The sequence below is a fragment of the Maylandia zebra genome, linkage group LG6 (genome assembly GCF_041146795.1).
Source record: "Maylandia zebra isolate NMK-2024a linkage group LG6, Mzebra_GT3a, whole genome shotgun sequence".
Classification (NCBI taxonomy): domain Eukaryota; kingdom Metazoa; phylum Chordata; class Actinopteri; order Cichliformes; family Cichlidae; genus Maylandia; species Maylandia zebra.
The window spans coordinates 30639653-30655353 of NC_135172.1; the positions used below are offsets into that span (position 1 = coordinate 30639653).

Here is a 15701-nt window from a genome sequence, read left to right on the forward strand (position 1 = left end):
ATGAAACGGCGCAGCCATTGCTCGCTACTCGGTTACTAAGCAACTAAGACCAAACCATTGTGTCAAGCTAGACGTAGAAAAACCGTGCTGCTTCCTGTTTAACAGCAAACTCGGATTGAATACAAAATGGTATTATGGTCCTTTTCCCGATATTACAAGCTTTGTATTCGGCTTATTCAGAGGAGAAAACAATCTGCCTCCGTTAAACAGTTTACGTTGAATAGATGTTAAACAGTCTCGTTAAATTGTGAAGTCTAGTGGTCGTAATTTTTATTTTGAAAGTCGTCGAGCGGAAACTTTTAACCATGTCGTTGTTAACGACAAACTAGCTAATGCTATCGACATCTAAGTAGAAAATACACCACGCCACAGCGTAAAACTTGTTATTTTCTTCTCTCTCTCTCTTTGTTTTTTAAATCACGGCAGAGCCGTAAGAGAATTTAGTTGTCGTTTACCCCGTTGTGAGGTTTTAATGACTAATTAAACCAACAGTGACCATTAAATGGTAAAAGGTTACGGACGCAATAACGTAGCTAACACCAAACGTTACCTGGGTTAGTGATAATCAAGCCTCAGCTAAGGAGAGACTTATCGAAATGGTGAGCTGATGTTTTTGGAAACTTAACGCCAGGGATGTTCTGATATCTTATAATATTATATATTTCTGCTTGTTTTTGCCTTGCTTAACCGTTCCTTTGGTGGTCCGATTAACCCTAACCCCACCATTTAGGTAGAAGCTGTGCTATAACTCGATATAGTAAATTTGTTTTACTCGGTAGATTCTCTCTCGGGTCAAACCAGCCGTGGGAGGAGAGACATCAACGAGCATTGGTGAGAAAAACAAAAGAAATAAAAGCAAGCTCCCCCGATTGGAGGAATACCTGCAGCAGAGAGACTACCTGGGAGCCTTGACGTTGTTAGAGGTACTTAAGGAAAAACTCAGTACACATCTTTTGGTATCCTCTGCTCAGCATATCGTAAGGTAAAGACCCTGCAGTTATAGAGGGAGAACCCCCACCTTTAGAAGAGCCTCTATATACATCCGCTTGACAACAGTGGGGAGGAAGGACTCCCCATTTGCAGGAAAAAACAAACAAATAAGATACACAAAGAATGTGTTTCTGGATGAGGCTCTCCACTTTTTAACCTCCTGCTTTTTCGCATTTTTTTTTTTTTTTTAATTTAGATAGACACAAAAAAATTCCCTCCATTCAGCTGTCATTCTCTGCATCTCCAGCTCTTTTTTTTTTAGCACTATTGATTTGTGTCAGTTTATTGACAAATGTAAGTACAATGTGCCTTTAAAATTGAAGATGGGCACACAAAGATTTGCATATCTATCCATTGTCTCCCAAAGGCCTGATAATTCAGGACTTTATATGTGAGTAGATTCATTTTCGATTATTTCCCATTCGAACTCTTGCACATGTGGGATCAACAGCATATTTAATGCTTTTCACAAGGGCTACCCTTCCCTAGATGGAACAGTTATGAGATTTTATGCATTCCTAAATCAAAAGTAGCTGAATCCTGACCTGCACTGTGTGTGCAGTGTGGTCTTACGTGAGAATCAGAATCAGCAGACCACTACATCTGCTTCAAGGTTCAACAATTCCTGAAATCCTCTGAGCACCCAATCTGGCACCAACAACCATTCCACATTCATTGTCACTTAAATCACTTTTCTTCACCATTCAGATGCTCAGTTTGAAATTCAGAAACTGTTGACTATGTCTGCCTGTCTAAATATGTCTAAATGCATTGATTTTCTGCCATGTGATTTGGCTGATTATTTGCATTAAGAATCAGTTGAACAGATATACGTAATGAAATGTTGGTGAGTGTATGCTGACCAGTTGCACCTGCGTGTATAGCTATTCTCCAAAGTCTCATTTCCCCCCCCATGGCAAACCCTGACTATGGGGAGATAAGTTAGAGTATTATTAGATTGTCACGACTGTGTGAGCAGATCAAACTAGAATATAGTATACAGTATATTCTTAGTTTCTTACAACTCCATGATGAGAGGCTAAGTAGTGCTGCTGTTTAGACTGTTGATTTGTGAAACGTCAAACGGTGTTGCTGCACCTGCTCATGTCTTGCTGTGTCATGTCTAGTTTCAGAAAAATATTGGCGAGAGAGAGGAGGATGCAGACCTCTGGATTGGGTACTGCGCCTTTCACTTGGGGGATTACAAGAAAGCTATGGAGGTAGCTTTTGTTGTACATGAGTGTGAATGCGCGTGTTTTCCTTGATACAGCCCCCAAATACTTTATTCACATATCAAAACGCTTTTGTAGGGTAATGTTTGATTATCCATTATACTCTTTCCATTTCCTGATAGGAGTACAAGTCGATGACCAACAAACCTGAGTGTCCTGCTGAGGTCTGGGTCTACTTGGCCTGTGCCCTGTTTTTTCTGGGGCTCTATAAAGAAGCAGAGGAGGCTGCATCCAAGGGTAGGCAGATATTTGTGTACAATGTTACTGAAGGGCAGACGTGCACTAGTATTCTGTGGAACTGTCACAAGTAGAGTCCCAGACTGGGACATGTTTGGTTTACCAAGAGCAGCAACTGCTTTAATATAAAAATGTGTACTTACTTGGTTCAGCAGTTGATGGCAAGCTTTTGAAAGCAAAGGTATTGCATATAGATCGAACATTACAGAGTCAAGGTTAATTTGACCACGTTTAGTGACATCTAACATGTTGAAACCCTTCCTGTGTGTCCAAATCAATATACTTCAGCTAGACTGTCCTGCAGCAGCAAGAAGGGTTATCAGCGTGTGAGGATTTAGTGGTGATGCAGTTTATTGCTTTATAAAAAAAGACTGCAACGACTAATCATTGATCTGTTTGTTTTTTTTCTTTGCTTCATCACATTTAAGGAAACTCAGGATTACTGTATTTACTTTATTTTAAATAAACACATCAGTGTCTGGTGTGAGAACCTCGTTGTGCAGCATCAGACAGCCAATCAGAAAGCTGTGAATAATGAATAATGATCCAATAGACAATAAATATGATTTGCATTTTATTTTGTTTGTTTCTTACCAAGTTAATTTTAATGTGTCGCACACCAGTTTGTTCTCAAAAGATGCTCCTCTTGTGTAAGATTTGGTATTTGTGTGTTTTAGTGTTTATTTTAAGCCTTTCATTGAAAAAAAAGCTTACAGGATTTTTTTAAAAGGGCTTTTATTTTGAAGAGTGTAAACTTGATGTACACAGAGATTACTGATAAGATTTAATAAGTTATCCTGTGTGATTGAAGACTACCTCGCATTTAAGCCACGGCCCATTCTTTGTGTGAGTTCTGTGTCCTGATGTTGTTATATAACCACTGAGAGCTAGGTAATGTTGTAATGACTGGTTTCCTTGTTCTGGTGTGGTTTGCTGTCTAACTGAATTTGGTGTCTCTTGTTCTCCCTAGCACCTATGTCCCCCCTCCAAAACAGGCTCCTTTTTCACTTGGCTCACAAGGTTTGAAAATTATCCCTTTATTATCACACTTTTATGTATTTTCTGTGCTTTGTCTGACTACCATGTTAATTCTTTTACGCAACACTGATTTCGAAGTTTTTTTCATCTACGTCTGATTTGTTTGTGAGTTTGATTCATGTTTTCTTGCCCTCTCCCTTGTCTTTACAACCACAGTCATCAGTGGCACTCACTTACTCAGTTTTTACTCAGTCAGCACACCTTTGCAATATATTGAAGCTTCAAAAACAGATGAAAGTGTGCTTGGCTCTGGCAGTAATGAAGTGTCAGAAATGATTCCTGTGCAGTGATCTGAATCCAGTGATATTAAAGCCAGTTATAACCAGGAGTTATAGTGAGCTGGAACCATTAGTAGATAAATCTAAGGAGCCAGTTAGATTTTCGTGTGCTGCTTGGCGTTGCTTCTAGCTGATGCCACAGAATACTCACTCACCCCTATTACATCCCGCTGTAGTTCTCATCTATGTTCATGCATACAGATATTAGTATAATGATGAGCATGTTGCTAGCTCTACTGCACAGAAGTGATCCACAAAGAGCGTTAAACCCCGGAGTAGCCAGTAGCCAGCCCAGAGAGCTGGAGTAGCACACGTCTGCTGATCACAGTCTGAACACAAAGACAAATCATTGTAAACCCGTTTTTATCTTCTATGTTAAGCACAGTTTATGAGTTTATGTGTAATGAAATGAACTATATAAAGAAAACAGTGATTAATAGTGTTACAATATAAATAATTACAAGTGTTATTTCTAAGCAATTCTTTGGCTAAAACTGCACTACTACTCCAGATCTGCCAGATCCCACTTTAATCCCTGGTCAATCACAACACAGGAATAATTACCCCCCAAAAATAGAGATGATGTAAAAAGAAAATGCGTGTCTGAAAACGATCTGCTCAGCACATGAAGGTTTACACCTGCCAGAAGCGATCACACCTCTGATTGCTGTTCCCTTCGTGTCCGTTGTCTTCATATCATCGTCTCAGTTCAATGATGAGAAGAGGCTGATGAGTTTCCACCAGAACCTGGAGGATGTGACAGAAGACCAGCTGAGCCTGGCATCCATCCACTACATGCGCTCGCACTATCAGGAGGCCATAGACATCTATAAACGCCTTCTGCTGCAGAACAGGTCTGTGCCTTTCCTTCCCTTTCAATCTTTGACATTTGTTTCACACTCCTGCTGTACTTCAGCGCATCTTAGGAACCCCTTAAAAGGTGAGAGTCTTTTAATGGAGGGGTATTAGATTTTATGACTTTGACACTTCGTGCAGACACACAGATAGTGCCATTGACGGTGCAGTAGACCTGGTGAGCCTTCTTTCTCCAACCACTGTGCTGTATTTGGAGCATCCAGATGCGAAAAAGAAAATACTTTGATTTCAGTAGGCATCTCCTGCCTCTTCTTGCAGAGTTATTATGTATTCATGGCTTTGGAACATGTGAGCAGCTGAGGTGGGGTTTTTTTTTTTGCTTGTTTGTTTGTTTCACTGTGTTGACAGTTAAAGATCTGCCAGCTGCCAGCAGCTCTGAGGACCGCTACTTCCTTTGACTGCTGACACTGAAATGCAAAGATTTTAAACTAGTGCTGAGAAGATTCGTGAATCGACTTTTCTGAAACACTCGATGTGCCTCATTTGGCTTAGCTGGACTGCATTTATCCAGTCCTCATGTCTTAAGTGTTTCCTTGATTGTGCTTGTTTGGTTCCTGTAATGACTTTTTAGCTCCATCTGACTTCACTAAAAATATATTATTGAAAAATAGAGATTTGTAAAAAATATTTGTTGTCAGGAGGTTTCTCTTTCTTACATGTGGAAGATAAAAGCTGTTTTGCAGGATTTTGTACTGGAGCTGGCAGAGTAAAGTCCATTTAATGTCTGATCTCACTGATTTAAACATTTTTAGATGTTACCGTTGGATATTGTCCACATAGTTCGTGGGTACAGTGCAAAGGGAGAGTGACCCCTTTGATACAGACTTCACTCCACAGACCTTCAAATCTTAGTCTTTTCAGATTTACAGTTAACTTAAAATATCCTTTTCAACTTTCTCATTTAAAAATGAGAATGTATATCTACAGTCGTGACACAAGAAAACAAGCTTCTGTCATTTGCTAGGTGTGAGAAAATGTGTTGTTTTGAAATGCATAGCTGTCTCTCAGTGTAGACTTCTATATGTAATGTGAGCACTATTTTATCTTGCCAAGATGGGCTGTTTTGTGATCATGTGCAGATGGATAGATGTGATGTCTGGGTGAAAGGCTGGGTACATCCCAAACAGCTGACACGTAAAGAGACAATTATACACACTCACCTAAAGCCAATTGAGAAACACTAATTAATCTAACAAGCATGTCTGTGGACTGTGGGAGGAACCCCACAACAGAGAGGACCTGCAAACTCCAACCGGCTGGCAAGTTTGATCACAGAACCTTTAAAATCTTCCAAGTGGACTTGTTGCACGGGTGGCATCCCATTCTTTCACAAATGTTTGTAGAAACAGTCTGCATGCCTTGGTGTTTGAAGGCTTAAAATAATTAATAATAATGATTATCGTGAGAACTTTATTTATTAAGATATTTGTTAAAAAAAGAAGACAAAATTAGCCAGAAAGTCATTTTTATCTTAAATCTCGTCTTTTCAGAGATTTTCTGGCTCTGAAAGTGTACGTGGCTCTGTGTTACTACAAGCTGGACTACTATGATGTCTCCCAAGAGGTGCTGGCCGTGTACCTGCAGAGTATCTCCGACTCCACTATTGCTCTCAACCTCAAGGCTTGCAACCACTACAGACTTTATAACGGCAAAGCAGCAGAGGTACCGAGCTGCATGTCCTGGTCGATACTTTGGTGGTTCTTCATCTTTATTGTTGTGAATGTAACTGTGTAATGAGTTATTATTAAGAAGGTTTAAGGGGTAATGATAAAAAGTCTAAATTAATCTTTTTTAGCTTTACCCATTTTACATGTCACCATGTGCTATTACAGTAGCATGAAAAGTCCAACAGTTTCTAACATTTGTGTGAGGCTGAGCTGCTTGTTCTCATGTTTTTTTTTTTAAATTACTTGCTCTGTTACACTTGAGTGGTTGCCCTTTTTATTTCTTAGATGATTTTAGCTAGTAGGTTTGACGTGTGTGTGCGTGTGCGTGTGTGTGTGTGCGTGTGTGCATGTGCTCTGGTCCCCTTAGGCTGAGTTGAAGAACCTAATCGACATCTCTTCCTGCTCCTTTGAGTTTGCTAAGGAGCTTATCCGACACAACCTGGTAAGCTCTCCACAAGCTTCAGCTGTAAGTGAGCAGGTGTGTGTGTGTGTGTGTGTGTGTGTGTGTGTGTGTGTGTGTGTGTGTGTGTGTGTGTGTGTGTGTATACACACTAGTGACTGCTACACTTCAACACTCTGAATCCCTGTGTACTGCAGGTGGTGTTTCGTGGTGGGGAGGGTGCATTGCAGGTACTGCCTCCTCTGATTGATGTGATCCCTGAAGCCAGACTCAACCTGGTCATCTACTATCTCAGGCAAGGTGTGTAGCCACGTCACAGCAACGTTGTTGTTGTTTGTTTTTTTTTAATACAGGCAAAACAAGGGATTAGACAGGGTATACTAGTACAGAGTGCAACACAAATGCATATACTATTATATATTGTAAATATATTTATTAGTTTCAGATGTAGCCATTCTTGTATTTTGCTTGTTTACATTATTGTATTTTGCACAACTCTGTTGCTTGTGAAGCTCGCACACAAGAATTTCACTCACATGTGCTGTACCAATGTACCTGCACATGTGATGTGACAATAAAAGTGATTTGATTTGATTTGATGAGGCCTCAAGCCTGGGAATCTGTTAGTCCTTCTTCTGTTATGGAAGCCGTGGGGGTCATTACTCAGGGCTCATGGCCAAGTGAAAGTAGAAACGCAGATCGATCAGTAAATCAGCAGCATAGCCCTGTACTCCTTATTATTCTGCAGACACTGCATCAACCTGTCTTTCCTGACAGATAAAGTCTCCACCCTCTCTGCATTTGTGAACAACACCCTGAGATGCTTCAACTCCTTCGCTTGTGGCAGCAACTGCTCCCCAACCTGGAGTGGGCACCCCATCCTTTTTTTTTACTGAGAACAATGTCCTCACACTTAGAGGGCAATTGTCAACTACAAAAATCAGAGACAAGATTGCGAGACACAATGTCCTTCACCCCTGTCCGACCAATCCAGCCCATGTTATAATGCAGCTACAACCACAACTGCATTTATGCTTCAGAAATGTTCTTGGTCTAGATGAACAACATGTGTCATGAGTATGTTGAAACACAGTCCTATTGGCACACTATGTAATACTAACTTATTATGCCATTCATCTAATAACAAACCAAAACATTAGTGATACAATAGCTTCTCTGACTCACAATCTATTGCAATTTACAAGTTAATGCCCATAAAGCGACAAATCTGACCATGAGCATAATTTGGGTGAAGATTAGGAGACAATTGTGTGCAAGTGAACAGTACTGTGAGAGGATCAGCGATTCTTGTGAAATGGGGATAAATGGGTGACGTACACCTTGGCTTTGCAAAAGCTCATTGGTCCTTTGGAGGAGCTAAAAATTATGGGCAAACATAACGTGATGCACTCTTTCTTTCGCAGCATCAAATTTATCGTGCAGCATCACTATTCAGTGATAATAGATGTTAATTTCATGTAAAGCTGTATTAATCACCAGATTTTGATCGAGTTGACGCATTCACATACTCGCATTTCTGCTCACAGACGATGTCGAGGAAGCTTATAACCTCATCCAGGATTTGGTCCCCACCACGCCTCAGGTGAGGTTAAGTTTTAATTTTGTCTTTTTAAACGTTTGGTCGTAGTGTTTCACTCCAAAAGTCTCTCCAGTTTCACTTTAATATGATATTTGTTAAAGTTTGATGTTAAGTTTAGAGTCAGTGCTTGTATTTTTAAAGTCACTGTATGGTCTTGTTACAGGAAAGAAAATGCCCAATAAAACAAAAACAACCCCGGCAGATTAAATAAATCCTGCTAACAAAAACTCTTCTTCTTTCTTCCCACTTAAGAGCTCTCGAGGAGATTTTTCTTTCCTCTGATCAGTTTATTTTTTTATCTTCAAAAGCACTTTAATGTCTCCTGGATCTGAACAATCTGAAACTCATGACGTGTTTGGCTTTTGTATTCCTTTTATGTTTTGTTTTTTTCCCTTACTTGTTGGAATGGATTTTGACGGACTTTGAAGCTGCGATGAAACAATGGATCAAATGATTCACTCTGATCTTCTTTTTTTTAATAGGAGTACATTTTGAAAGGAGTGGTAAACGCTGCTTTAGGACAAAAAATCGGATCAGTGAGTATTTCTGTAAGAGTTACATGCAAACAAAAATGATGGCTCCGTGTGTGAGACAAATGTGCAATTGTGCTTTCGTGTTTCAGAGGGATCACTTAAAAATTGCTCAGCAGTTCTTTCAGCTGGTCGGAGGCTCGGCGAGCGAGTGCGGTACGCCCCACAGAAATCTGACCTGTTTTATTATTTGAGGAAAGTGTGTTAGCATGTGTGTATTACATTTTCTATCCTTTCAGATACTATTCCTGGCAGACAGTGCATGGCCTCCTGCTTCTTTCTCTTGAAACAGTTTGAAGACGTTCTCATTTATCTCAACTCGGTCAAGGTTGGTGTTGCTCGCTTGCAGTGGAGAGTCAGTGTTATTTATTTTTTTATTCAGGTAAAAAAAAAAGACACTCGCCCACACGCTGGGTGAGAAGTGCCACTTCAGATGACAAGTGGTGCTTTACATTTATTCGTGTGTGTGTGTGTGTGTGTGTGTGTGTGTGTGTGTGTGTGTGTGTGTGTGTGTTTTATTTCTGGACACGTAGGCACTCGTCCTTTTTGTGCTTTTCTTTTTCAGGGTTACTTCTACAACGATGACACATTCAACTTCAACTATGCTCAGGCAAAAGCAGCGATTGGCAACTACAGAGAGGCAGAAGAGGTGCGCTAACTGAGCAGCCATTTATATGTGTCTGTGAATAAATTGTTGGCCTTTTTCTTTTTACTGATTTTAATTTTTGGTTCACAGGTTTTTCTGCTCATTCAGAGTGAAAAGATCAAGAATGACTACGTTTACCTCAGCTGGTTGGCACGATGCTGTATGTATAGTCGATGTTATACTAACGGTAATACAGTGTATTTACAGTCACAAGCCACATTATTAGGTACACTTTGCTACTACAATAATAAGGGGGTCTTTCATTATTCAGCCCTGGTTTAAATCTTTGTGGCATAGATTCAGTGAGAAGCTGGAATTTCCTCAGAGATTTCCATCCATATTGACATGACAGCATCACACAGTTGTTGCAGAGTGCAGTGAAGTATCACTAGTCGGGGTTTTTTCCTGCTTAGGGGAATTTGTGTTGCCTCCCTCCAATGAGATTTCAGTCAGAGCCAAATTAAATTTCCCAATTTCAATCAAACACTTGCTGCTGATTTGTCAGCAGCATAGACTCATTGCCATACTATATGCAGACTTGTCATGCATGTATGTGTGCGGTCATCCCAGAAAACCCTGAGAAAGCAAACTCCTACTCTGCTTGTTCAGTTTTTGTAAAATGGTAAATGGTAAAGTCCAGTTAAACAATAAAACAAAAAGTGCATCTGTCACAACAGGGATTCACACAAAAACATAACAGAAGAAAATCTGTCCTGGGCAGCTCAACTCTGAGCTAGACTTTGACACAGAAGGATTAAAAGGTGCTATCGTGGGCGATTGTGGCTCAAGAGTTGGCAGTTCGTCTTGTAATCGGAAGGTTGCTGGTTCGAGCCCCGGCTCCGACAGTCTCGGTCGTTGTGTCCTTGGGCAAGACACTTCACCTACCGCCTACTGGTGATGGCCAGAGGGGCCGATGACACGATATGGCAGCCTCGCTTCTGAGGCTTGGCTGATTCTGTCAAAAATAATCAGTAAAACTGTAAGAGTAATCCTCACTGCAGCCGGCTGCCAACACAAGAACGCCATCTGTTAATTTCACTCTGCTGATAAGGTGTTTGTTCAGTATGAAGATGAGGAGTTTTGCATATATTATAACTAAGTGTGTAACAACCAAACGAGGAGCATAAATGATCCCGTTTCTTAGTTGCTGCTGCCAGCTGCACAAACATCTGTGAAACCTTTTTAGGTAGACATGAAAAGGATACAGTAATCTTCATCTGATCACATAAAAGCTCTTAGACACCTTTACACAGTGAAAATAGAAATGAGCGCCCCTTTTTACTTGTTCACCGAGGCTGAGGCCCGAATCAAACATTTCCAGCCTGAGGCCTTTAAAGAATTTAAGGTCTCTCATCACTCAGCTGGAGTTTCTCTCAGCAGCTCTGAGAAACCTCTGATGGAAGAAATTTCTTCCATTCTCAGCTTTAATCTACATCAATAAAACCTGCCCGCAGCCTTTAAAATGTTCCATATTTGAATGTAAAAAAGCTGAAACTGCATGTGAGTGTTGGGTTATTGAACACTGATCTCGGTCTCATCAGACATAATGAACCAGAAGGGTCAGCTTGCCTGGGAGCTCTACCTGAAGATGGGAACCTCCTCAGATTCCTTCCATCTGCTCCAGCTCATTGCCAATGACTGCTACAAGGTGACATCCTCCTCCCTCCTCTTCCTCTTGTACTGTATGTGGTGGCTGTTTTAACCCGGTGAGATCTTACTCATCAGCAGCGATGACCCCAATCCTATCAGAACACGAAGTCTCAGCAATCAGGGGACAAAAAAAGTGTTTACATTGCTCCAAAAATACTTTTTTGCTCATCTTCAGAACAAACTGGAGGGTTATGCTCATAACTGCGACTTCACAGGGTTCATTTTAAGATTTTGGAGAAAATGAGTTAGTCAGCTGGGATATGTTCCTGCCCCTCCACCATAGCCCCGAATAAGAGATTAAGTAGACAGGGAAAACGAATCAATTATATTGATTGATTAATTAGTGGTTAGTTAGTGGTTTCCTTTCCAAACACTGAAGGAAAGATTAATGATAAGAAATGAAAACTATTATTTAGTCGCAGCCCTGCTTTGAATATTTATTTGCCTTTTGTGATGAATTTACACAAAGTGCCACAGCTAATGATTTGATACTTTATTGAGTAACTTGCTGATTATTTATTTTCCATAGATGGAGACAAGACAAAAACCTGTCACGGTATCAGATCAAGAAAAGCAGCAAATACTCAGCCTCATAACAACAACAGTACTTTTATGTTTTTGTTTGTCTGAGAGTAAATCATTGATTCTGGCTGCTGCATGACTACACGTGGCAGCTCGCTTGTTAAAACGCCTTCATTTATTGCTGAAGGCAGGAGTCCTTCAGTTCAGTTGTGTAACATTTCTGAGGAATGCCTGCATCCTGAATTCAGAAATGTCAGATGTATTTTAGAAGTCCCAAATGTCACCTTAAATGGAGAAACGGCACCTTTTATGCTCCGCCTGCTGGATTTTGTGGTATTTTTCACAGGCTGTGCAGCTGCAGTCTTTACCGAAAATATTTTGATATCTTTTTAAAGTGGACTTACTGTGTTTTTCTTTATTTTCTGTGTGTAACTGTCAGAGTGCTGGATGCTTACATATAAATTAGGTCATCACTGAGTCAAAAACTCACTTTTAGCTTCACAGACTTCAGACTCTTACCTCTAAACATCTTGCTGTCAAAGAGAGGAGATATCTGTAATAAGGTCATCTCAGGGACACAGCTCTGACTGTGAGCACAGGAATCCACTTGCTGTTTGTGAGGGGCAGCCAATCAGAAGACACAGGGCCTCAAAGAGACACAAACTGCTTGTTTTAGACAGTGGATTAACTGAGGGGCAGCACAAGGGGCCGGCATGAAATAAAAAAGCCGTGAATCACACAAAACTACTCTAAAGTCCAAAAACAACAATATGGAGCTGGGAATGAACATAAATAGTCCACCTGAAGTTAAAGAAGTTAGTAAACAGGCTTTGCGTGCCGATGCTCATGACTGCAGCCTGTCGTTTCAGATGGGTCAGTTCTACTACGCAGCGAAGGCCTTTGATGCACTGGAGAAGCTGGACCCAGCCTCCAACTACTGGGAGGGGAAAAGAGGGGCGTGTGTCGGCGTCTTTCAGCTCATACTGGCAAACAAGGAGCCCAAGTATGTTTGTCTCTCTTTCCTGTGGGGTGGTTTTAGTTTTGATCATCGTGCCGTCTGCAGGAATGGGTGTGAGGTTTAAGCAAAGTAAACATGAGAGATTGTGCATTCTTTACGTAATCTTGTATCCTCACATATCCTGTTTTCACCCTAGGGAGACTCTTAAAGAGGTGCTGACCCTCTTGCGAAATTCAGGAAACCCCCAGGTTGAGTACATCATCCGAATTATGAGGAAGTGGGCCAAAGACAACAGAGTCCTCCTCTCGTGACAGCCTTGAGCCTTCAGTGCTGAACTGAAGACTCCAAGCCCACGATAAGAGCTGCCGGGATGCAGACAGCAGCACTGATGATTTATCCCACATCAAGAAGGATTTGTATTTTTCTACTATACTCTAGTTCTTTGTGCTGTTCTGTGTACATGTATTTAAATTTAACACATAATTTAACTGGATTAAACTTTTTAAAAACAAATGTCAGTGTGTAAACATTTTCAGACCATAAATTACACACTAAACACTTCATACTGTCAACATCTATAAACATCAGTGGCTATTTCTAAACGTTGCACATTTCCTAAGAGTTTATTGAGCATAGCTGCTAAGCTGTGCTCTGTACCAGTGAAGGAAGGATTCCAGTCTTAGTATTAACTCTGAAAAAATACTTTAGGTTTTCTACAATTTAATTTTTAAAGTTACATAAAGGTCCACCATTTGAAGTACACTTTACCTGCACAACTAGTATTTCCACATTGCACTATGGTGTGCATGGGCTCACATATAAACAGTTAAAGGAGCACTCACTTCAGGCAGTATTCCACTTTTATACAGCTGTTATGACCCTGGCCTTCGTCTGAGACCTGTCTTTAAAAGGAAAATATTGAAATGGGTAAAATACGTGCTTTTCATGTGCTATTAATGAAGCTGCAGTAAGGGCCTGATAGGTCTCTGTGACTCACACCAGTCTGTCTGACATCACCTCCTTCACTCATTTTTCCTGTTAAAATAGGAAAAAGAGTGGTGCCCATTTTTTGGCCAGTTTCCTCATTAACATCTTCTGTTAACATGATAAACGTGTAATAGATTACAGTATTGGACCAGAATAGACATTTTTATTAAAATCATTAATTATTCTGTTCATCAGTCATTTGCAGCACGGTTTTGTTTTTCTGGTTTTATTTAAAAGGAAAATCAGTTTTCTGAGTGACATCAAATCTTTGACATGCAGTAAGCGTGTGGAAATGTCAGTAGTTAAACCTTAACCTGCCTCTGCAGAGTCTTCTTCAATGATAATAACACAGATCCTAACCCTAATCTCTACCACTTTACTTTCACAATATGGGATTTGGGGCTTTTGCTGATTGCTCACTAAGGCCTTTGAAATCAGGAAATGCACAAAAAAAAAGAAAGTTCTTGATAAGACGCATCAAAAAGTTTTTAACTTTTAAGGTTCGAGTCCTCGCCTGTTGTCGGGCTGCTAAGCTACTTTCAGTTGGTTAAACATACTCTTCTTTTATTCTGTGCCTGTGATGATTTTCAGATCCATCTCGACCAGAATGACAAAATCAGGGCTACTCCCTCTAAACAGAGCACAAAATGAAACCAGTGACCATTGAACTGGTCTCTGTGAAAACCAGCGAGGTGCCATTTCAGTTGCAAATTTTACAAAGCAATCTATCAGGACCACCACCCAACCCCCTCCAATACAGAGTGAGAAAAGTGGGGAGGGGCTGACAGGGACCTGGGAACAAACTTTTACCCGGGGGGTTTGCAGCAGGCTAATTGAGACGTGGTTTCCATGCAGTAACCGTGTGCATTTTTATCCCTAACCCCCCTGTCGTAGGTAGACTTTGTCATAGATTTTGATTGGCTGTAGTTTACAAATGTGACCACATGTCAAGTCAAGTCAAAAAACTTATTAAGATAGATGTGAGAGGTGTTGATCACAAACTAATGTGCACATCTACGGGGGCATCCCTGTGGAAAGCCAGAGATGACTAGCAGACAGAAAAGCAGCTGAATTAACAGCTTTAACAGCTATCAGAGATTACAGAAGAGTACAAACACTGCTGTATAAGAACAAAAACTTTACTCTTTACTGCATTTACTTAGTGAGACTTTGAAAGATTGCATTCAAATAAAAAGTTTTCCATTTGCATAAGCCATACCACACCTTTAACCTGCAGAGGCTGATTGTGTTGATGTGAAAGACAATTCAAGTCGAATATATTTGTATAGGACAAAAGACAATTCAGTGTGCTTCACAGGCAGAGAAATATAAAACTATAAATTATAGTCATGCTAAAAATTAACGAAAAGATTAAAACATGCAGGAAAAGCATACAGGATTACAGGGTTAAGAGGTTGAAGACACAAAGCCTTGATTTAAAAGGTGTTCATTTATTTACAGTTTTATTATTTAGGCAAAGAATATTTTTCAAACTCTGACTTCATCTCACAGTGACTCCTTATGAGGAATTTGGCTGAAGCCAAACCTACAAAATAAATATGTATATGATTGAACTTTTTCTTTTCACCTGGATTCTTTAGGCCTGAAACAGTTCATCTACTTTATCTACTTTCCCCCCATATTTGTCACACTTACGTGTTTCAGCTCATCAAACATATTTTAAAAGCTAAACCTACCTGGCATGTGTGACAAAGTATCCCTGCCCTAAACCTAATACCTGTTCGTGCCACCCTTGGCAGCAAGAACTGCAGTCTAGTGTTTCTGGCAATAAATGCTTCTCATCATTGTGGAGGAATCATGGCCCACATTATTTTAGTTTTAGTTTTGGAGTGGCCTTTGACTAGGGGGGAGTTACTTTTTCCACACAGGGCCCCTTGATAAATTAAATCATAATTTAAAAACTGCATTTTAGATTTACTCTTATCTTTGACAGGAAGGGGGAAAATACTTTTCTTAGAGTATATGTGAACACGCGTTTTATTGGGATTCTGCTTACAGTGTGCATCAACAGGTGGATAAATCAGCTGGTTTAGGATGGTTATCTGAAGCAGCCAATCATCTGGCTCGCC

The 15701-nt window shown here is 40.3% G+C and overlaps 1 protein-coding gene across 2 annotated transcripts; it reads left to right on the forward strand.

The window, feature by feature from the left end:
- Positions 1-37: 37 nt before the first annotated feature.
- On the forward strand, positions 38-13137 carry ift56 (intraflagellar transport 56). Of its 2 annotated transcripts, none has more exons than XM_076885068.1 (18): positions 38-129; positions 780-923; positions 2118-2210; positions 2345-2459; positions 3430-3479; positions 4484-4629; positions 6142-6313; positions 6686-6760; positions 6916-7018; positions 8266-8321; positions 8801-8854; positions 8941-9004; positions 9088-9176; positions 9414-9497; positions 9585-9654; positions 11036-11142; positions 12536-12669; positions 12821-13137. In XM_076885068.1, the coding sequence occupies exons 1-18, from the start codon at positions 127-129 to the stop codon at positions 12933-12935; spliced, it is 1674 nt and encodes a 557-aa protein (XP_076741183.1). In that variant the 5' UTR covers positions 38-126; the 3' UTR covers positions 12936-13137. The 2 variants fall into 2 exon arrangements, with proteins under 2 accessions (XP_076741183.1, XP_004539302.1); XM_004539245.4 differs by lacking the exon at positions 38-129 and adding an exon at positions 182-599.
- Positions 13138-15701: the final 2564 nt, after the last annotated feature.